The sequence below is a fragment of the Phacochoerus africanus genome, chromosome 9, assembly GCF_016906955.1.
Source record: "Phacochoerus africanus isolate WHEZ1 chromosome 9, ROS_Pafr_v1, whole genome shotgun sequence".
Lineage (NCBI taxonomy): Eukaryota > Metazoa > Chordata > Mammalia > Artiodactyla > Suidae > Phacochoerus > Phacochoerus africanus.
In genome coordinates, this window is record NC_062552.1 from 31,580,235 (window position 1) to 31,603,479 (window position 23,245).

The following is a 23,245-nucleotide window of genomic DNA, read 5'->3' on the forward strand; positions in this document are numbered from 1 at the left end:
CCTATCACTGGAAATCTATAGCCTGCAACTTTAGTTATTATTTTTTTTTAAAGCTCTCAGGGAAAGATCCCTAGAACTGAGATTATAAGAAAAAGACATCTGAACACTCTAGGGCTTGTATATAAACTGCCAAACTGCTTTCCAGAAAGGATCTCCAATCCTGACTGTGTGTGTTGAAATGTAGGTCTCACCACACTCCTGCCAGCCCTGTTAATTTTCATTTGTCATGGCCATTTCTTTCTTTCTTTCTTTTTTAGGGCTGCAGGTACAGCATATGGAAGTTCCCAGGCTAGGGGTCCAACTGGAGCTACAGCTGCCAACCTACACCACAGCCACAACAACACAGGATCCAAGCTACATCTGCGACTGATACCACATCTTACGGCAATGCCAATCCTTAACCCACTAAGCAAGGCCAGGGATCGAACCTGTATCCTCCTACTGGCAGTGATTGTTACTGCCACAACGGGAGCTCCCACTGTCATGGCCAATTAGTTATGTGAAAATCAATACCTCATCTTTGTTTTCATTTCAAGTTTCTATTCTAATGTAGCTTTAAGTAACGTATATATAATTCTATATGCTGTCTTCATTCACCAACACAATTGCATAAGCTCTTTCCCGTGGTATAGCGCTTTCATAAGTATGTATTTAATAGCTGCATAACATTCTATCAGGTAAATGGAACTTAGATCACTTATTTCGCTAAGATATACATTTAGGACCCAATTTCTCATCTGAAAAAGGCTTATCTGAAGGAAGGTTCACAGGCTTATTCCCCATATTTTAGAATATTTCATTAGGGTCAATTCTCAGAAGTGGGAGTTCAGGCGAAAGGCTTGTTTGGATATTAAAAGAGTAATGGTACCTTAAAAATTAGTATCACAAGTGTGTGACTCCTGCCTGAAAGAGCACTCTGAGGACAGGACCATGCCACACTCATCTCTGTCACTTTTTCAGGCCCCAGTACCAGCTGTCAAGGAGTCTATTTTTAATACCCTCACTGAATTTATTTATACTTAAGCTTACTGCATTCTTAGCAAATACAAAGCAATTAAGAGCTGAAGGGCTAGGAAATAACCAGATCAACAGAGAGGCATGGTGGCAAAGCACATACTAACAATAAAGGGAGAGGTTGGGCAAGTGAATTACATCTGTCTGCCAATTTATAACATCAATTAAATATCACACCTTTCTAGAATATACTTTCCTTCAGAGCCAAAAGATTAAACTATGAGCCAACCACTAAATCACAATTTCTGCCCAAAAGACAAAATACACATACCACATAGTGATCCGAGATCAAAGAAAACAGCTCCTTGGGAGTTTCTGTCATGGCTCAGCAGAAACGGATCTGACTAGTATCCATGAGGACGCAGCTTCCATCCCTGGCCTTGCTCAGTGAGTTAGGATCCGGCGTTGCATAGGTGGCGGATGTGGCTCGGATCCCATGTAGGCTGGTGGCTACACCTTCAACTAGACTAGACCCCTAGCCTGGAGACTTCCATATGCCACGGGTGCAGCCCCTTCCAAAAAAGAAAAAGGCTCCTTGGGAGAAAGCTGGGTGCATCTGAGGAGTAAAATGAATACAGCTGGAAACTACTGCCACTGCTCTGTACCCGCTATGCAGCTCTGGAGGGACGGGCTATACCACCAGACCAAGAGTTTTCTCCAACAATATGAATAAGCATAACAAGGAACAGCCAAGGTTCTGCTCTCACTTGGGGTTGGTGGCCAGTGGGGGGCCCAGCATTGTGGAGGCCTTGAACAGTTTCTGCTCAGGGGGACCCAATTTATTATTTTTATTATTATTTGTCTTTTCTAGGGCCGCTCCTGCAGCATATACGGAGGTTCCCAGCCCAGGGGTCTACCTGGAGCTGTAGCCGCCGGCCTACACCAGAGCCACAGCAACGCCAGATCCGAGCCGCATCTGCAACCTACACCACAGCTCATGGCAACGCCAGATCCTTAACCCACTGAGCTAGGCCAGGGATTGAACCTGTAACCTCATGGTTCCTAGTCAGATTCGTTAACCACTGAGCCACGATGGGAACTCCCCAATTTTTTTTTTTTGTCTTTTTGCCTTTTCTAGGGCCACTCCCACGGCATATGGAGGTTCCCAGGCTAGGGGTCTAACCGGAGCTGTAGCCAGTGACCTACACCAGAGCCACAGCAACACGGGATCCGAGCTCATCTGCGACCTATACCACAGCTCACGGCAATGCCGGATTCTTAACCCACTGAGCAAGGGCAGGGATTGAACCAGCAACCTCATGGTTCCTAGATGGATTCGTTAGCCACTGCGCCACAACGGGAATTCCCTCCCCAATTTATTATTATATTTTTTGGCTGCACCCACAGCATGAGGAAGTTCCTGGGCCAGGGATCAAACCTGCACCACAGCAAGTGACCCGAGTCACTGCAGTGACAACACCAGATCCTTACCCTGCTGTGCCACAAGAGAACTCCCCAATTTGGCTTTAGAAACTACAGGTCTTACGTTTATGGGCTGTTTTTCTAATTGTTGACTATGTTCCCAACTTTTAAAGACTTCAAAAGACCACCTTTCAGCAAGTTCAAACATGGATACCCTTCTGTCACGTCTTTTCTTTATCAGGCTCCCATCCATGGCTCTGGGTAATGGCTGTGTCATGGCAAGGGCTGGTTGCGGGGAGCTCTTTGGAGGTGATCTGGGGACGACTTACCGATGTTAACTGAATCTTCCCAGTCTTCCAGCACTTCCGTGACAATGAGCACATAGACATACGTTCTGTGCTTCCTTTCCTGGTTCTGAAGGGCAAAGAGAGAGGAACAGAGATGTTTTTCTTTAGAGAGCTGAGATTTTGTCAATGGAACTCACTCTAATGCATGTGTCCAGAGAGCTTAGGACCAAGGACTCCTTCTACTGCCCTACAATCAGCTATGGAATAGTGCCAGCTGGCCTACTGAAAACATGCCACACTTGAACTTGAGGGTGTGCTCTTTCGCTGGGCTTCTACGGTGAAGGCTTTACTCTCTTTTTTCTTCTCCTTCTCTAAAGTGCAACTTCTCAGGAAAACTGACAGAAGGATTCAGGACTGCTTCAGAAAAAGGCACCAAGTAAATTTAACTATTTAGAACACGGGAAGGAGAAAAGACTGGGTGGGCAAGGGCCCCGTCGATGCAGGCAAGCTGATCATCTCATATACCTCCTCTTTTCCTGCTAACCCTGCTCATCTCTAGTCTCTGATTTCTTACTTCCAAACCTCTACTCCAGTCTACATCCCTGTTCCCTCTTTTGTTATAGTTATACAGCTTTTATTTTTCCTCTGTTGCCCCTACACTTACCTACCCCTCCTCACATCTTTTTTTTTTTTTTTTCTCCCTTTTTTGGCTGCCCCGAGACATATGGAGTTCCTGGGCCAGGGATCAGATCCAAGCCTCAGTAGCGACCCAAAGTGCATCTGCAGCGAAGGATCCTTAACCCATTGTGCCAGGCCTGGGATCGCACTTGCGTCCCAGCACTCCCAAGACGCCACCATTCCCATTGTGCCACAGCAGGAACTCCTACCCCTCCTCATATCTTAGGAGGAGAGAAAGATAGGTAAGGATGGGAAAAATAATCCATACAAATAATTTTAGCCATTTTGAGGAGATTATGGGGTTTTTAAAAAAGAAAGCACGTTATTCTCTGCGGATGCTGCGATGTTTTGAAAACTGGGTGAAGATGGCATCTTTCCTAGACTGAGACTGAAATCAGAGTTCCGGTTGTGGCTCAGTGGTAACAAACCTGACTAGGATCCATGAGGACTCAGGTTTGGTCCCTGGCCTCACTCAGTGGGTTAAGGATTTGGTGTTGCCATGAGCTGTGGTGTAGGTTGCAGATGTGGCTCAAATCATGCATTTCTGTGGCTGTGGTATAGCTGCAGCTCCGACTGGACCTCTAGCCTGGGAACTTCCATATGCCACAGGTGTGGCCCGGCAAGAAGGAATAAAGGAAGAAAGGCAGACAGGCAGATAGACAGACAGGCTGACTGAAATGGACAATGTTTATGCTCCCCCTCCAAATCCAATGCTGAAATCCTAACTCTTGAGGTAATGGTATCAGGAAGTGGGGCCTGTGGGAAGTGATTGAGTTATGACAGAAGATGCTCATAAAATGGAATTAGTGGTCTTACAAAAAAGACCTCAGAGACACTCTGCCGACAGGTGAGAAGACAGAGAGAAACAGCTGTCTATGAATCAGGAAGTGGGTCCTCACCAGACCATGAGTCTGCTGGCACCTTGATCCTGGACTTCCCATCTTTTAGAACTACAAGAAATCAATTTCTGTTGTTTATAAGCCACCTGGTTTCTGTGTTTTGACAAAAGCCTTAACAGACTAAGATGAAGATATATGCGGTTACTTAACATGATACCAATTGCACCAAAGATTTTTAACGGACTTACCTCAAAAATTCCAACTAATCTTCCCAATGTCCCTTTTACTCCAGCCTGAAAAGTAAAAACGAAAAATCATACATTTGTAGAACAGAAATTAAAAAAACACGAGGACACAGCTTGGGTGGGCTGGAGGTCTGTGGAAGTCACGCCAGTGTTTCCTGTGTCACAGACTGCTAGGAGCAGAGTACGCTGGGGGGAGACAGAATTCCTTTCATCTCTTGTCTCTCTCACCACTGCAACCTGGCCAAGAGAGCAAGATAATCGAGGTCAGAGCCATGCCAAAGATTATTTTGAGGTATGAATTACTTCTCTCATTTACTCATTCATTCAACCAATATACACCGGCTGCCTAACTTGAGCCAGATAACAGGTGCAGGTGCCAGAGGATAGTAATGAACAGGCTAGAACACAAGGTACACGAGAGCAAGACCCTCACCTGACTCGTTCTTGGCTGTCTGCACACAGTATACCCAGAACGGAGATCAGAACTCTGTAGGAGCTCAGTAAAGCGTAAGTTAACTAAAACATAAACCTGGCAAACTTCTGCTAAATGACAGTTTTTTGGTTTTTTTTTTTTTTTGGTCTTTTTTGGTATTTCTTGGGCCGCTGCCACGGCATATGGAGGTTCCCAGGCTAGGGGTCGAATCGGAGCTGTAGCTGCCAGCCTACGCCAGAGCCACAGCAACTCGGGATCCGAGCCGTGTCTGCAACCTACACCACAGCTCACGGCAACGCCAGATCCTTAACCCACTGAGCAAGGCCAGGGACCGAACCCGCAACCTCATGGTTCCTAGTCGGATTCATTAACCACTGCACCACAATGGGAACTCCCTAAATGACAGTTTTTATGACAGAAATGCACAGAGCATGTGATGGAGAGAATGATGGGGAGAGGGGCAACTTTATACAGTGGCTAGGCCTCTGTAATATATACTCTGTATATTCCTTCAGCCCTTTGGTGTCTTTCTGATGCATTACAGGTGAATTTTTTTTCTCCTCCCTCCCTCCCCCCCACCCCCTGACCATTTTTGGCTGCCCTGTGGCATATGGAGCTCCCTGGCCAGGGATGAGATCTGAGCCAGAGTCTCCACCTAAGCCTCAGCTGTGGCAACACCGGATCCTTAACCCACTGTGCTGGCCCAGGGATCAAACCTGAGTCCCAGCGTTTCCAAGATGCTGCCAATCCTGTTGCGCCACAGCAGGCGCTCTGTTGAATTTTTCACTTCACTCCAATTTACCAATTTTCTTTTCAATCATATCCACTCTGGAGTTACACATTCTTAGCCCACTTTATTTGATATTTTTCATCTCTACTTTTTCTTTACATATCTATTTCCATTATGTACACCTTTATTTCCATGATTTTTGTCTTTTATTTTAATTAATTAATTTATTTATTCATTTAGTCTTTTGTCTTTTCAGGGCCTCGCCTGCGGCACGTGGAGGTTCCCAGGCTAGGAGTCTAATCGGAGCTACAGCTGCTGGCCTACACCACAGCCACAGCAACGCCAGATCCGAGCTGCATCTGTGACCACAGCTCACGGCAATGCCGGATCCTTAACCCACCGAGCGAGGCCAGGGATCAAACCCAAAAACCTCATGGTTCCTAGTTGGATTAGTTAACTACTGTGCCACGATGGCAACTCCTATATGTATTCTAAAATAGAAGTTATTCCTTCATTTACTTCTTGAACATCGTGAACATATTTAAGTTCTTTGTCAGGCCATGCTATAAAATTAGACCAAAGTCAGGCCTTAAAAGGATAATTTAGGTTTGCTCCAAGGCAAACTGAGGAATAGTGCAGCTAGAGCTGCACCATCCTTTATTGAGCACTGCACCTGTGTCCTCTTCCTACCTGAAAGTCTCAGCTCCTGGTGTCCTTTCCACTTGGCATGTGGACTGCCCCTTGCTCCAAAGGCTCCAACCATCAGCTACCCAAGGCCACACAGGCCGCAACTTTCCTGTGCTATTCTGTAGCTCTGCTCTGTTTCGGCTCTCTGGAAGTATCCACCTTGTTTCTGAGTCAGGCTATGTCTTTTTTCTTTGTTTTTTAGGGCCACACCACTGGCACACGGAAGTTCCCAGGCTAGAGGCTGAATCAGAGCTGGAGCTGCTAGCCTACACCACAGCTCACGGCAACACCAGATCCCCGACCTACCGAGTGAGGCCAGGGATCCAACCCGCATCCTCATGGATACTAGTCGGATTTGTTTCCACTGAGGCACAATGGGAACTCCCAGAGTCAGGCTATGTCTTTTTAACCTTTGTCTTTTATGTCTGTCTCTGCTAAGAGAAGATGGGCTGAGAGGCAAAGGAGAGTTCTCTGGAAGTGCTTGGGGGATGCAGGTACTCGTTTCCTCTTACTACTGCCACATTATTTTGTATAGTATGTTAAAAAAATAAGCCAAATATGCTTTCTAAAGACAGTAGGTGCTCAGTAAGTTTGTACAGAATGAACAAAAATTTTAGATAAGTACTCCAAAAGTTCTTTAGAAATACTTAATAGAGACAACAGATGCAATTTAAAGGTCTAGATTCCTGGGTGAGCTGTATTTTGAAATTAATTTTTGCTAATTATCTGTCAAGGAATTCTTTTTCTTGCCAACATACCTGTTTCTTTTCCCATTTTTCCCCATCTATTCTTTCTTCATGTGGTTTTTGGGCTACTTGAATGGAAATGTCTACCTTTTCTTATTTACATTGTTTTACATTTTTAAAAATAATTGCACTCCACAGCCAGCTAAGACTAGCTAGATTGTACTTCATGAATTAACCAATGAAGCTGCCTGAACTAGTGGGATGAGCTGGCAGGCTGTCCTCATTTAGAAAAGCCAATTCCATACTCTGATCCAAACACACTAAGATCAGCTCCTGAGATGGTGTCACTTGTGCTCCTGCCACAGGTCTCCACAGACAGGGCCTGGGCACAGAGCTGTCAGGCTTCTGTGGAGGGAGGCCTGGAGCAGGGAGAGGGAGAGGCACAAAGAATGATTTATAGAGGCTCACAGAAGACATTGTTTACATTTCTATACTGCACAGTGGAGGAGGTCTCTTCAGCAGGTATTGTCCAATTATTTATTTTTCTTAAGCCAAAAGTGCAGAAAAGGGAATAATCTCCAAATTTTAAGGGCATAAATAAACTCAATATTATGACAATACAACTTATTTAAAAATTTTGGCCACAACCATGGCATGTGGAAGTGCCTGGGCCAGGGACTGCACTCACACCACAGCAGAGACCTGAGCCACAGCAGTGACAAACGCCAGATCCTTAACGTGCTGAACCACCAGGAAACTCCTAAAACTTTTAATTATAGTGATTTCTTTCTTCCTCTTTTTTTTTTTGCTTTTTAGGGCCACACCCGAGGCATATGGAGGTTCCCAGGCTAGCATTTGAATCAGAGCTGCAGCTGCAGGCCTACACCACAGCCACAGCAATGCCAGATCCAAGCTGTATATGTGACCTACACCACAGCATACAGCAACACTGGATCCTTAACCCACTGAGGGAGGCCAGGGATTGAACCTAAAATCTCATGGTTCCTAGTTGGATTTGCTTCTGCTTCGCCAACACGGGAACTCCTAATTATAGCACTTCCTGCATCAATACCAACACATACCTATGATGTACTGGGTATCAGAGGCAGCTTAGAAAATATAAAAGCATTTTTCTTAATTAAATAAATGCATTTGATTTATTTAGTGTAAGTCAAATAATACTGCCATCTGTACACTGAAACTCAGAGGCATTTAGTTTCACTTTTTTTTTTTTTGTCTTTTTGCCTTTTCTAGGGCCACTCCCGCAGTATATGGAGGTTCCCAGGCTAGGGGTGTAATCAGAGCTGTAGCCGCCGGCCTATACCAGGGCCACAGCAACGCTGGATACGAGCCGCGTCTCTGGCCTACACCACAGCTCACGGCAACGCCAGATCCTTAACCCACTGAGCAAGGCCAGGGATCGAACCCACAACCTCATGGTTCCTAGTTGGAGTCGTTAACCACTGTGCCACCATGGGAACTCCTATTTTCACTTCTAATTAATCACTTCTAATCATTAATAGTTCTATTTGTTCTTTAATATTTCTTTCAAATTTTATTTTAATATTTGGGGGATCTACTTGGGGAGAATGCTAGAGTGATTTTACCAATGATTATCTATGGTAAAAAGCGAAAAAAAATTTACTACATTTATCAGTTTTTAAAATTGGGGTTTATGGGAGTTCTCTAGCAGCTTAGTGGGTTAAGGACCTGGTGTTGTCATTGTGGTTCAGGTCACTGTTGTGGCATGGGTTTGATCCCTGGCCTGGGAACTTCAGCATGCCATGGCCAAAATAAATAAACAGGAGTTCCCACTGTGGCACAGGGGGTTAAAAATCTGAATGCAGTGGCTTGGATTGCTGCAAAGGCATGGGTTCAGTTCTTGGCCCAGTGCAGTGGGTAATGATAAATAAATAAGTTAAACTGGGCTTTAGTAATTTTCTTAGGAGTTTACTCCAGTAAGAAAGAAGATTTCAGTTCTTTAAAGCCACATTGCTGATAAGAGAAAGATTCCTCATAGGTAAACATTCTCCAGGACAGAGTTCACTGTAACCATTTTTACTTTTTCACAATCTTCCACAGTCCAACTTTGGTCTCCCAGCTCTGTCTCAAATGCTGCCACCAGCGACAGGAGAGATATTTTTATCTCTCACATGACTCTTGCACACAGGTTGGGGTAGGTGTCAGAGGCACAGATGACAGATATTTGGCTCAGACATTTGGCAATAAGATTTGATTCAGGGTATATATAAATTCGGTCCAGTGGGGGTGTTGCCATAGACCTGTTTTTCTCAGAATCATACAAAAACAGTTACAATCAATCTGTATGGCAGAAGTCCCTACTCCAGAGACTTTATTTATATAAAATCCCATCTTAGTTGTAAGGATTCCAAATGATAATATCTACTGCCCTTCATTTGTCAATCATATGTAGGCGACTGCTTTCTTTTTTCTTTTTTTGGCCTCTCCCGCAGCACAAGGAAGTTCCTGGGCTGGGGATCGAACCTGGCCGCTGCAGAGACAATGCCGGATCCCTAATCTGCTGTGCAGAAATTCTGGGGAATGCTTTCTTGAAATTCAAAGTATGAAATACAACATCAATTCTTTTTTTTTTTTTTGTCTTTTTGCTATTTCTTGGGCCGCTCCCTCGGCATATGGAGGTTCCCAGGCTAGGGGTCGAATCGGAGCTGTAGCCACCCGCCTACGCCAGAGCCACAGCAACGCGGGATCCGAGCCACGTCTGCAACCTACACCACAGCTCACGGCAACGCCGGATCGTTAACCCACTGAGTAAGGGCAGGGACCGAACCCGCAACCTCATGGTTCCTAGTCGGATTCGTTAACCACTGCACCAGGACGGGAACTCCCACAACATCAATTCTAACACTTGAGGTCTAGTTAGCAAAAATTATCTAAGCAATTGCCTACTTATTTATTTATTTATTTATTTATTTAGTCTTTTTGCTATTTCTTGGGCCGCTCCTGCGGCATATGGAGGTTCCCAGGCTAGGGGTCGAATCGGAGATGTAGCCACCGGCCTACGCCAGAGCCACAGCAACACAGGATCCGAGCTGCATCTGCGACCTACACCACAGCTCACGGCAATGCTGGATAGTTAACCCACTGAGCAAGGGCAGGGACCGAACCTGCCACCTCATGGTTCCTGGTCGGATTCGTTAACCACTGCGCCACAACGGGAACTCCTGCCTACTTTTTTAAAAGAAAAAACCCACAAATGTCTTTTTTGCTTTTGAAGTGTTTTACTGAGATTGCAAGTACTGACCTCTAGCAGACTCCTGGGGTGTGTACTCGCGGCCTAGGCAGAGGCACTGACTTGACGTACCCTAAAATGATATCCCACCACAAAGAACCTGCGCTTTGTTACTTACTTAGGACGAGCATAACGCAGATCATGCCCTTCTGAAACCAACTCTTCACACTAAGGTGGACACTGTGGCAGACACTGAGGGCGATCTAGCCCACAAGCTTTCTCCCTCCTGGCTACCTGAAGACCTAGATTCTGTTCAGGTGAGGGCTATGGCACACCTGGATCTGCACAGGGAGTTCTGCTGCCCTCTGCAGTGACAGATTCAGGGGTGCTGTGTGACCCAACTCTGGGTCAATGGCTCCTGAGAGGATGTCTCTTGGAGGCTTCTGGGAAAGATTTCCCATATGATAAAAAGAGCTGCATAGAAAGACACCCTATCCCTGCTTGTCAGGTGGAGACCTGAAACTTGGAGCTGCTCATCATCTTGTGATCCTAAGGATAAGGCCAAGAGAATCAATGAGAAGCTGAACCTAACTGCTACGCTGCTGAAGCCATGGGGTAATGGCCAACCTCTAGACTTTCTATGTGAGAAAAATAACCAGTGCTATGAAGCCATGTGCTGGTACCTGTATCTGAAAGCTCTCTGCTACTTGCCCTGATTTAAAAGGCAGCTCTATGCGCAAAACTGCTCATCCCCAAACAAAAACTCTGAATATCTGAGGGGGCTGTAGAATAAAAGTTTCCTCTACTAAAGCAATAAGCCCAGGCCCAAAAGCAGCTTGGCAACAACTCTCTAATGCCACTGTCTGTATGAGGCAACCCATGAAGAAAAACCAGACAGTGTTCAATACAAGTTACTTTCTGGAATCCACCAAACTTAGCACTTATAGAAGGAAAGGATCACAGTGAAGACGGATGGATGTAGATAAGGAGATAGTCCAGTGAAATCCTATCCCAGGATTTTTTGTTTTTTTCTTTTTTCTTTTTATGGGCACACCTGCGGTATAGGAGTCGAACCTGAGCTGTGGCTGAGGTCAATGCCACAGCCACAGGGGTTGAACCCACATCGTCACAGACACTATGTGAACCTGCTGAGCCATAACAGTAACTCCTTGTTTTATTTTTTAAATGAAATACTTTAATATCACAAAAGTAAAGAAAATGATAAAATTCAGGTAGTCACTAGCCAGCTCTAGTTATGTATCATTTTGTGTCTTTTTTTTCCTTAAGAAATAAATCTACTAGTACAATGGAAGTCTCTCATGCACTGCCCACCCTCTGCCAGCGGTAACAAACTACTCACTCCCCGCCCCCCTTTTTTTGGCCACATTCATGGCATGCAGACATTTGGGGCCAGGGATTGAACCCCACACCACATCTGCAATCTCAGCTAAAGTAGTAACAATGCCAGATCCTAACCTGTTGTGCCACTAGGGAACACTGCTACTCACCTCAATTTGGTGTTTATCATTTTCTTGTATGTTTTTATACTTCCACTACCTAGGTATATATCCACTAGTAACAGTATACAGTATTTCTTGCACATGTCTCTACTTGATTAAAAAAACATTATAGGAGTTCCCGTCGTGGCGCAGTGGTTAACGAATCCGACTAGGAACCATGAGGTTGCGGGTTCGGTCCCTGCCCTTGCTCAGTGGGTTAATGATCCGGCTTTGCCATGAGCTGTGGTGTAGGTTGCAGACGTGGCTCGGATCCCGCATTGCTGTGGCTCTGGTGTAGGCCGGCGGCTACAGCTCCGATTAGACCCCTAGCCTGGGAACCTCCATATGCCACGGGAGCGGCCCAAGAAATAGCAAAAAAAAAAAAAGACAAAAAAAAAACCATTATATGGGAGTTCCCGTTGTGGCTCAGTGGTTAACGAATCCAACTAGGAACCAAGAGGTTGCGGGTTCAATCCCTGGCCTTGCTCAGTGGGTTAAGGATCCGGCGTTGCCATGAGCTGTGGTGTAGGTTGCAGACACAGATTGGATCTGGTGTTGCTGTGGCTCTGGCGTAGACTGGCAGCAACAGCTCTGATTACACCCCTAGCCTGGGAACCTCCACATGCTGCAGGTGTGGCCCTAAAAAGACAAAAGACCAAAAAAAAAAAAAAAAAGATTAATTATACTTTCAACTTTTTCCTCAATATCATGTTTCTGAGTTTCGCTTATTATTGATACATGTGGTTTTAATTCATTCTAATTATTGATCAATAACCTTTTTTTTTTGCTTTTTAGGGCCACACCCATGGCAAATGGAGGTTCCCAGGCTAGGGGTCTAATCAGAGCTACAGCTGGCGGCCTACACGACAGCTCACAGCAACATCCGGATTCTTAATCCACTGAGCAAGGCCAGGGATAGAACCTGCAACTTCATGGTTCCTACTCGGATTGGTTTCCATTGCGCCATGACAGGAACTCCCCCCCCTTTTTTTAAAGGCTATACCTGAGGCATTATGGGAGTTCCCAGCCTAGGGGTCAAGTCAGAGCTGCAGCTGCCAGACTTCACCACAGCCAAAGCCATACAGGATCCAAGCCTCGTCTGTGATCTACACCACAGCTCATGGCAACATTGGATCCTTAACCCACTGAGCGAAGCCAGTATTGAACTTGCATCCTCACGGACACTATGTTGGGTTCTTAACCTGCTAAGCTACAAGAGGGACTCCCAATAATCTATTTTAAGACTTTATCACAATTTACGGCTCTGTCCACTTGTTGGCAGACATTTAGTTATGCTATTATAAAACGCTGCTGAAAAAAACCAAAACAAAAAAACACGCCACCTTTTCTTATAGACATCCTTGTTACTTACCATGTGTGGGAGTTTCTCTACGATCTATTACTAAAAGTCAAATTTCTGGATCACAGGGTAAAAGTACCTCCAATTTTCCCACTTATAATCAGATTACTCTGTCCAGTAGATCAGCTGCAGAAATGGTTGCAATTCTCCTCTCCCTGGGTCCACGTCCTCCGAAATGTAATTTTACAGCTCCTCCTATCAAGAGATAGAATCTATTCACGCATCCCTGGTCTTGTGACTTGCTCTGGCCCACAAAATTCAGAAGGATATACACCAGTTCCAAGCCTTGGCCTCGAGAGGCCTTGAGATTTCCACTTTTTCTCTCAGAACTCCACTACTGCCATCTGGTCTCCTAAAGGATGAAAGACCAGTCTCAGCTGAGGATATCACAAAGCAGCCTACAGCCAGCTAATCTCCAACTGAGACAACCTAGCCAAGATCAGCACAGCTGCCTCGCAGACGCAGAGACGGCTGTAGACAGCTGAGTCGTCCAGCCGACACAAGAGGCTGACTCATGGGCTTGTGAGCAATAATTAATAATCAATAAAGTTCTCATCATTCTTGTTCCTCTTTAACATTTGGTGTTTGGGGGAGTTCCCGTCATGGCGCAGTGGTTAACGAATCCGACTAGGAACCATGAGGTTGCGGGTTCGATCCCTGGCCTTGCTCAGTGGGTTAACGATCTGGCATTGCTGTGAGCTGTGGTGTAGGTTACAGACGCGGCTCGGATCCCACGTTGCTGTGGCTCTGGCGTAGGCTGGCAGCTACATCTCCGATTTGACCCCTAACCTGGGAATCTCCATATGCCGCGGGGGCGGCCCAAAAAATGGCAAAAAGACAAAAAAAAAAAAATTTGGTGTTTGTAATCTGTCTTTTCTGTTTTGGGTCAATATAATCAGTGTAAAATTATAATGCAGAATTTAAAGGTTGAAATTGTGTACTTTTTCTATGTTAAATGGACATTCAGATTTCTTATTCTGGGAATTCATACTCTTCATCTATTTTTTATGTGATCATTGACCATCTGAATGACCTTTAGAAATTATTTATATTTTATTCTCTGTGGTATATACCTTCTCCCAATCTGGCACTTGTCTTTTCTCTCTATTTTTTATTTTAAAATTTTTATTCTGGCCATGCTCACAGCATATGGAAGTTCCTAGGCCAGAGACTGAACCTGCACCACAGCAATGACCCACACCGCTATGACAACCCCTGATCCACATGAGAACTCCTATTTTTATTTTTATTTATTTATTTGTCTTTTTACCATTTCTTGGGCTGCTCCCATGGCATATGGAGGTTCCCAGGCTAGTCTATAGCCGTTGGCCTATGCCAGAGCCACAGCAATGTGGGATCCGAGCCAAGTATGCAACCTACACCACAGCTCACGACAATGCCGGATCCTTAACCCACTGAACAAGGCCAGGGATCGAACCCGCAACCTCATGGTTCCTAGTTGGATTCGTTAATCACTGAGCCACGACGGGAACTCATTTATATTTTATTTATTTTTTATCTTGTCTAGGGCTGAACCTGAGGCATACAGAGGTCCCCAGGCTAGGAGTCTAATCGGAGCTGCAGCCATCTGCCTACACCACAGCCACAGCAACGAGGGATCTGAGCCGTGTCTGCAACCTACACCACAGCTCACGGCAATGCCAGATCCTTAACCCACTGAGCAAGGCCAGGGATCGAACCCACAACTTCATGGTTCCCAGTTGGATTCGTTAACCACTGAGCCACAACGGGACCTCCCCATCTTCATTTTTTATGTCCTTTGTTAAACACTTTTTTTTTTTTTTTACCAGATGCTGCTGATTTTACCTATGTTTTCCTTTGTGTGTGTTTAATACGGTTTTAAGACATCTACCCCAATCTCAAGAACATAAAGTTAGTTTCCCATATTTTTTCTAATAGTTTGATAGTTTATAACTTTGGGAATTTATTCCCAAATAGCCAATAGTCTAAAGACTCCAAAAGAGACCCATGGATATTATTCTGTTTTACTGATATAGTGGTTAACTTATATACTAATATCACATGGTTTTAACTAATACAGCTTCATACCTAGAAAGATAGTCTCCACCTCTGTTCTTCTGCAAAAACTTAAAAGCCATTTTATATCTTTCTTTTTTTTTGGCTGCACTTGTGACTTATATAAGTTCAGCTGTGGCAACGTTGGATCCTTAACCTATTGTGTGGGGCTGGGATCAAACCCGTGTCTCAGCAGCAACTTGAGCCACTGGAGAGACAATGCCAGATCCTTAATCCACTGAACCAAAGTGGGAACTCCTATACCTTACTCTTCTATACAAATTTCAAAAATCAGTTTGTCAAGATCTCTTGAAAAATCCTTTTGGGATGTTTGTTTACTTTTTAGGGCCGCATCTGTGGCATATGGAAGTTCCCAGGCTAGGGGCTGAATCACAGCTGCAGCTGCCAGCCTATACCACAGCCACAGCAAGAACAATGCCAGATCCAAGCCATATCTGCGACATATGCTGCAGTGCTAGATCCTTAACCCACTGAATGAGGCCAGGGATCGAACCCTCATCTTCATGGATACTAGTTGGGTTCTTAACCTGCTAAGCCACAATGGGAACTCCAGGATATTTTTATTATTGAATTTTTGGATTAATTTGAGAAAAACAGATCTTTATGACACAATCTTTTCATTCAAGAACACACACTATCGCCTATGGAAAGCAGTATTGGGGGTTCCTCAAAAAACTAAATATATCCAGCAATCCCACTCCTGGGCATATATCTGGACAAAACTTTCTTTCAAAAAGATACACATACCCCTATATTCACTGTAGCACTACTGACAATAGACAAGCCATGGAAACAAATTGTCCATCGACAGAAGAATGGATTAAGGTGTGGTACATATATACAATGGAATATTACTCAGCCATAAAAGAACAAAACAATGCCATTTGCAGCAGCATGGCTGCAACTAGAGATTCCATACTAAGTGAAGGAAGTCAGAAAGAGAAAGACAAATACCATATGACATCACTTATATCTGGAATTTAAAATACCCTATCTACAAAATAGAAACAGACTCACAGACATAGAGAACAGACTTGTGGTTGCCAAAGGTAGCAGGCAGGGAGTGGGATGGACTGGGAATCTCAGATTAGTAGATGCAAACTATTGCATTTAGAATGAATAAGCATTGAGGTCCTACTGTACAGCACAGGGAACTATCCAGTCTCTTGGGATAGAACATGATGGAAAATGATATAATATCTCTCTCCATTTGCTCAGGTCTTTTTTAATTCCTTTAATGAAGTTTTATTATTTTTATCATAAAGATTTTACACCCAAGGTATTTTAGTTTTAGTACACTTCTGTTGGTATGGTGAATAACATTTTTTAAAGTTACATATTTTCTATCTGCTGGTTTAAAGAAACACGCTGGTTCCTGTGCATTTGTCTTGCAACCTTTTAAAATGCTCTTACTAGTTTCTGTTGTGTTTTTTTTCTTATTTTTTAGGGCCACATGCACAGCATATGGAAGTTCCTAGGCCAGGGGCTGAATCAGAGCTGCAGCTGCCAGCCTAAACCACAGCAACACCAACACAGGATCTGAACTTTGTCTGCAACCTACACCACAACTCACGGCAATGCTGGATCCTTAACCCACTGAGCGAAGCCACATCCTCGTGGACACTGGTCGGTTCATTTCCACTATGCCACAAGGGGAACTCTAAGTTGTTTAAAACATTTTTTCTGTTCTTTTCTTTTGTCTTTTTAAGGCTGCACCCGAGGTATACGGAGGTTCCCAGCCTAGGGGTTGAACTGGAGCCACAGCAATGCCAGATCCTTAACCCACTGAGTGAGGCCAGGGGTTGAACCTGCATCCTTACAGATGCTACTCAGATTCGTTTCTGCTGAGCCACCGAAGGAACTCCTAAAACATTTTTTTGTTTCCAAATATGTTTCTTTCCGTCAAACCATCTCTAATTACTTTTTTTGATTTTGTTTTTTTTTCTTTTTGGCTGCGCTCACCGCATGTGGAAGGAAATTCCCGGGCCAGGGATCAAACCCAAGCTGCTGAACTAACAATACCAGATCTTTAACCCATTGTGCCAAAAGAGAACTCCATGCTGTCTCTATTGCTGATTTCTAATTTTACTGTATAACTGATGCTCTAGGACTTTTAAGACAGACAACTTTTATGGCTTTATAGGGTTACTTTTTTTGTAATCCTTTCATGTGTTCTTAAAAATTTACATATTCTTTGTTGAATACAAAGTTTTCCCTCAATAGAGCTCTTTGCTCAACCCTGTTAATTGTGTTACTTAATCCTCTTTGTCACTTTTTCCTTTCCTTTTTTTTGGCCAGGCCTGGGGCATGTGGATGTTCCTGGGCCAGGGATCAAACCTGTGCAACAGCAGCACCCTCAGCCACTGCTGTGACAATAATGGATTTTTTTTTGTCTTTTTTTTTTTTTTTTGCTATTTCTTGGGCCACTCCCGCGGCATATGGAGGTTCCCAGGCTAGGGGTACAATCGGAGCTGTAGCCACCGGCCTACACCAGGGCCACAGCAACATGGGATCCGAGCCACGTCTGCAACCTACATCACAGCTCACAGCAACGCCAGATCGTTAACCCACTGAGCAAGGGTGGGGACCGAACCCGAAACCTCATGGTTCCTAGTCGGATTCGTTAACCACTGCGCCACGACGGGAACTCCACAACACTGGATCTTTAACCCACTGCACTACAAGATAATTCCCTTTGCCACTTTTCTCACAGTTTCTAAATGAGATGTTTTAAAGTTTGCAATATGGTTGTAGATTTGTCAGTGTTTCCTCATAAGTGTCAATTTGCTTTATGCAGATGAAGAGTTTGTGAGGTACACACAAGTTCATGACTGCTATACTGTTTGGCAGACTGTTCCTTTTATCAGTATTAAATGTTCCTCTTGTACCGCTAATGTTTTTCAGTTAAATTCCATTTTGCCTGATATTACAATTACTAGCCCAGCTTTCTTTTGGTTAGTATTTGCCTGATCTATCTATTCCCAGCACTTCATTCTTAGTCATTCAGTATTACTGAGTTTGAAGACAACATATGGCAAATTTGATTTTCTTTCTTTTTTTTTATGGCCACACCCATGGCATATGGAAGTTCCTGGACCAGGGACTGAATCTAAGCTAGAGCTATGACCTATACCCCAACTGTGGCAATGCCTGATGCTCTAAGCCACTGCACTGGGCCGGGGACTGAGCCCACACCTCCCACCTCCATAGTGACCCAAGCCACTGCAGTCGGATTCTTAACCCACTGTGCCACAGTGGGAACTCCTATTTTCTTTTAAGTCCAAGTATGTGTCTATTAATTAGAAAGGTAACCAAGTTACATTTATTGTAATTTAACCTGGACTCCCTAAGTATAATTTTAGTGTTAAGCTGAGCCACATGGGGTATCTTTGAGATGAGTTAAGAATCACAATCCTTAAATTTACTTCCTGAAATAGGCAGTTTGCATTTGTAAATTCACTGAATTCAGAGCAAGCTGGTTTTTTTCCATTTGTTTGTTTTTGGCTTCGCCCACAGCATGTGGAAGTTCCTGGGCCAGGGATAGAGCCTACGCCAGAGCAATAACCTGAGCCATTGCAGCATCTCAAGCCACTGTAGTGACAACGCTAGATCTTTAACCCTCTGAGCCACTTGGGAACTCCAAGAGCAAGCTGTTAAATGGCACTTCAGCCATATAAGATAGACCTGCCCAGATCCAGTGGCTGTTGGTAGTTTAAAGACTGAGGAGTCTCCAGGTGCAAGGACTGAACTTAGTATCGGCTGAGGTCACTGTAATTTGTATTGGAGTCAATGGAATATACTTTCTTTTCTTTCTTTTTTTTTGTCTTTTCTTGGGCCGCTCCCGCGGCATATGGAGGATCCCAGGCTAGGGGTCGAATCGGAGCTGCAGCCACCGGCCTACACCAGAGCCACAGCAACATGGGATCTGAGCTGTGTCTGCGACCTACACCACGGCTCACGGCAACGCCCGATCTTTAACCCACTGAGCAAGGCCAGGGATCAAACCCGCAACCTCATGGTTCCTAGTTGGATTAGTTAATCACTGAACCACGATGGGAACTCTTGGAAGATACTTTCTAATGACTAAAAATCCTTTCCTGGAATGTGGAGCTGGATGGGATAGCAAATACAACTGTTTTGGGAAGAGTCATCTGGAATTAATTCATGGCAACTGGCACCTATCCCAGTAATTCATCTCTACTCAGGGTTCCAACACAAACCAGCTCAAATACAGTATTATATTCTCTAACCGGGCAGATTCTAATTTCCACATTAAACCACTGAATTAACTATTCATCAATGTGTAGCATTCAATTATGTGTGACAATGTAGACAGATAAATTGAGTAAAAAGATACCTTCTTAAATTCCAGTTTTAAAAAACAATAGTTGAAAAGATAATTTAGGAGTAGTTATTTGCAGCAAGACAGTTAACCTTTAACTTAGGTTCTCCTAATAAGTTTAATATAAATAAATTCCTTGACTAGAGACTAATTCTTTTAAAAAGCTGCTAGTGTTTAGGATAAGTCATAAATAAAGATAACTGAATTTAGGAGTTTCCGTTATGGCTCAGCATTAACGAATTGGACTAGTCTCCATGAATCTAGGGCCATACCACCCTGAACGCGCCCAATCTCGTGTGGCTAGTCTCCATGAGGGTGCAGGTTCAATCCCTGGCCTTGCTCAGTGGGTTAAGGATCTGGTGTTGCCGTGAGCTATGGTGTAGGTTGCAGACATGGCTCAGATCCCATGTTGCTGTGGCTGTGGTGTAGGCTGTCAGATGCAGCTCTGATTCAACCCCTGGCCTGAGAACTTATGTATGCTGTGGGTGCAGCCCTAAAAAAAGACAAAGAAAAAAAAAGATAACTGAATTTATAAAACCATGACCTACTTGCAATTTTTTTGAGGAGCGATATATATTGAAAGCAAGATACTCTTGCTTATTAGCATCTTAGATGATTAGCATAAAGAAATAAATATATTCATAGTATCACTTTAGAGTTAAAGGAAAAGAGAAAAGACAGAATCCTAAAAATAATTTTTTAAATTGTCAGAGTTCTCTTGTGACTCAGTGGGTTAAGGATCCAGCATTGTCACTGCTAAGGTGTGGGTTTGATCTTCGACCTCGAACTTTTTTTTTTTTTGGTCTTTCCAGGGCTACACCCATGGCATATGGAGGTTCCCAGGCTAGGGGTTGAATCGGAGCTGCAGCTGCCGGCCTACGCCACAGCCACAGCAATGTGGGATCCAAGCTGTGACTGCAACCTACACCCCAGCTCATGGCAACACTGGATCCTTTAACCCACTGAGCAAGGCCAGGAATCAAGACTGTGTCCTCATAATTGCTAGCTGGATTCATTAACTGCTGAGCCATGATGCGAACTCTGGGAGCTTTTATTTTATTAAAAAAATTTTTTTATTATAGTTGATTTACAATGTTGTGCCAATTTCTGCCATACAGCAATGTGACTCACTCATACATTTATATACATTTTTTTCCTCATAGCATCCCCCCATTATGTTCTAGCTCAAGAGATTGAACACAATTCCCTGTGTTATACAGTAGGATGGCCTGGAAACTTTTCATATGCTGTGGGCACACCCCCCAAAAATTGTTAATGTACAACCACATCTTGTTTTATTGTGCTTTGCAGACACTGTTTTCTTTACAAAATGAAGGTTTGTGGGAACCCTGTGTGAAGCAAGTCTATTAGTGACGTTTTTCTAACAGCATTTGCTCACTTTGTGCCCTCTGTGTCACATTTTGATAATTTTTGAAAGATTACAAACTTTAAAAATTATTATTATATTTGCTATGGTGATATGTAATCTTTGATGTTGCTCCTGCACCTCACTGAAGGTTCAGATGGTTAGCATCTTTCAGCAATGAAATATTAAGGTCTGTACATTGTTATTTATTTATTTATTAGGGCCACACTCTGGGCATATGGACGTTCCCAGGCTAGAAAGTGAATCAGAACTATAGCTGCCAGCCTACACCACAGATGCAGCAACAAAGGATCCAAGCCGTGTCTGACCTACACCACAGCTCACGGATTGCAATGCTGGATCTTTAACCCACTGAGCAAGGCCAGGGACCGACCCTGTATCCTCATGGATACTAGTCAGATTTGTTATTGCTGAGCCACAACGGGAACTCCCCATACATTGTTTTTTAAAAGACTACAAGACAGTATAAACATAACTCTTACATGCACTGGGAAACCAAAAAACCTGTGTGACTTGCTTTATTGTGACATTTGTTTTATTATGTGGTCTGGAACTGAACCCACAGTATCTTTGAGGTATGTCTGTAGTGGGAGACTAAGCACAGCATTACTTCTTTTTCCTCAGACCTCATTACAATGGGCGCAGGGGAATATACTGGAAGGGAGCTATTGGAAGAAAGGCAATTAAAAAAAAAATTCCAAAAAGGTGAAAGTGATGAATAAGGGTTGAAAATGAAGGAAAGCAAAAGAAGTCCGCTTAGATTCCAAACTGTGGAGAGGTTCCAGAATAGGACATGGCAGGAACACAGATAATGGAAGTGAGAGGGGGTCTTGAAAAGCCAAATGTCTAAATACCACACAAGTATCCCGTACATGGAGAACCGTCTGAACCCAGGCACCCCTGACAACTCTGAGGGCGCTACTTAAAGCAGGAAAAACAAAACAAAACATAAAAACTGGGAAGAACTACTGAAGCTTATATATCTATAAACATCCCCAGAATAAAGTCCTCCTATTGTGGCACTCTTTCAGAAAGGCCTTGTCACAACTGCTCCACTTCCTTCCAGGTCACCCCACACAGCCACCTATTTACACAGAGCCCCCCACTCAGTGCTGCTACAGCCTCAGCTCTAACTGTGATGTGACAACCATGGATCACCAGACATCCAAGGAAAGTGGCAAAAAGAAAGATGAAAATAAGCAAGTGAAAATTAGCTCTGGTCAAAAGAAAAATCTAAGGAACAGAAGAAAACTTGGGGAAAATTAGTTATCCTTTAAAGAAATATGAGGAGTTCCGTCATGGCGCAGTGGTTAATGAATCTGACTAGGAACCATGAGGTTGCAGGTTCGATCCCTGGCCTTACTCAGTGGGTTAAGGACCCGGCGTTGCCGTGAACTGTGGTGTAGGTTGCAGACGCGACTAGGATCCCATGTTGCTGTGGCTCTGGCTATAGCTCCGATTAGACCCCTAGCCTGGGATCCTCCATATGCCACGGGAGTGGCCCTAGAAAAGGCAAAAAGACAAAAAAGACAAAAAAAAAAAGAGAGAAGTTAAGGCATCCTAAACAAGAATAAAATGTATGTAAAAGCAAACAAGAAGCAAGCACAAAGTATGATTGCTGAATTAAAACACTGATTAGAAGGGTGGAGTTCCCATTGTGACTCAGTGGTTAACAAACCTGACTAGTACTCATGAGGACGCGGGTTCGATCCCTGGCCTTGCTTAGTGGGTTAAGGATCTGGTGTTGACGTGAGCTGTGATGTAGGTCATGGATGAGACTCAGACCCTGCGTTGCTATGGCTGTGGTGTAGGCCAGCAACTATAGCTCCGATTCCCCACCTAGCCTGGGAACCTCCATGTGCTGTGGGTGCAGCCCGAAAAAAAAATTTAGCAAAATCCTCAGTGAAACAATGAAAGTGTGAGGTAAGAAATAAGATATTACTTACTGTGTGTTTTTCCTTAGGAAATTACTTAAGGAGTATTTCTTTTCATTCTAAGTCTTCCAGTCCTATTTTATTTTGAATCATGTACCAGGCACAAATATTATTTTGATACAATTTTAGAACTCAAGGGGAAAATCTACCTTAAAAAAGACATTCTAGATGGACAGGTATATTATGTCCATCATATATTTGACTCCGTCAGTCTTTTTTTTTTTTTTGGTCTTTTTAAGGCTGCATCTGAGGCATATGGAAGTTCCCAGGCTAGGGGTTGAATCGGAGCTGCAGATGCTGGCCTACACCATAGAGACAGCAATGCAGGCTCTGAGATGCATCTGTGACCTACATCACAGCTCATGGCAAAGCCAGATCCTTAACCCACTGAGCGGGGCCGGGAATCAAACCCGAGTCCTCAAAGATACTAGTTGCGTTCTTAACCCCATAAGCCACAATGGGAACTCCTTGACTCCATAGGTCTTAATCTCCT

At 43.9% G+C, this 23,245-nt stretch overlaps 1 protein-coding gene across 1 annotated transcript in view; it reads right to left on the minus strand.

Annotated features, from left to right (window-relative positions):
• Positions 1–23,245, minus strand: part of NUDT3 (nudix hydrolase 3) — a 77,925-nt gene that overhangs the window by 10,443 nt on the left and 44,237 nt on the right. The window contains exons 3-4 of the mRNA XM_047797015.1: positions 4,429–4,473; positions 2,706–2,790 (exon numbers count right to left, since the gene is read on the minus strand). Coding sequence (XP_047652971.1) covers positions 2,706–2,790; positions 4,429–4,473 — 130 coding nt within the window. The remainder of the gene's footprint in view (positions 1–2,705; positions 2,791–4,428; positions 4,474–23,245) is intronic.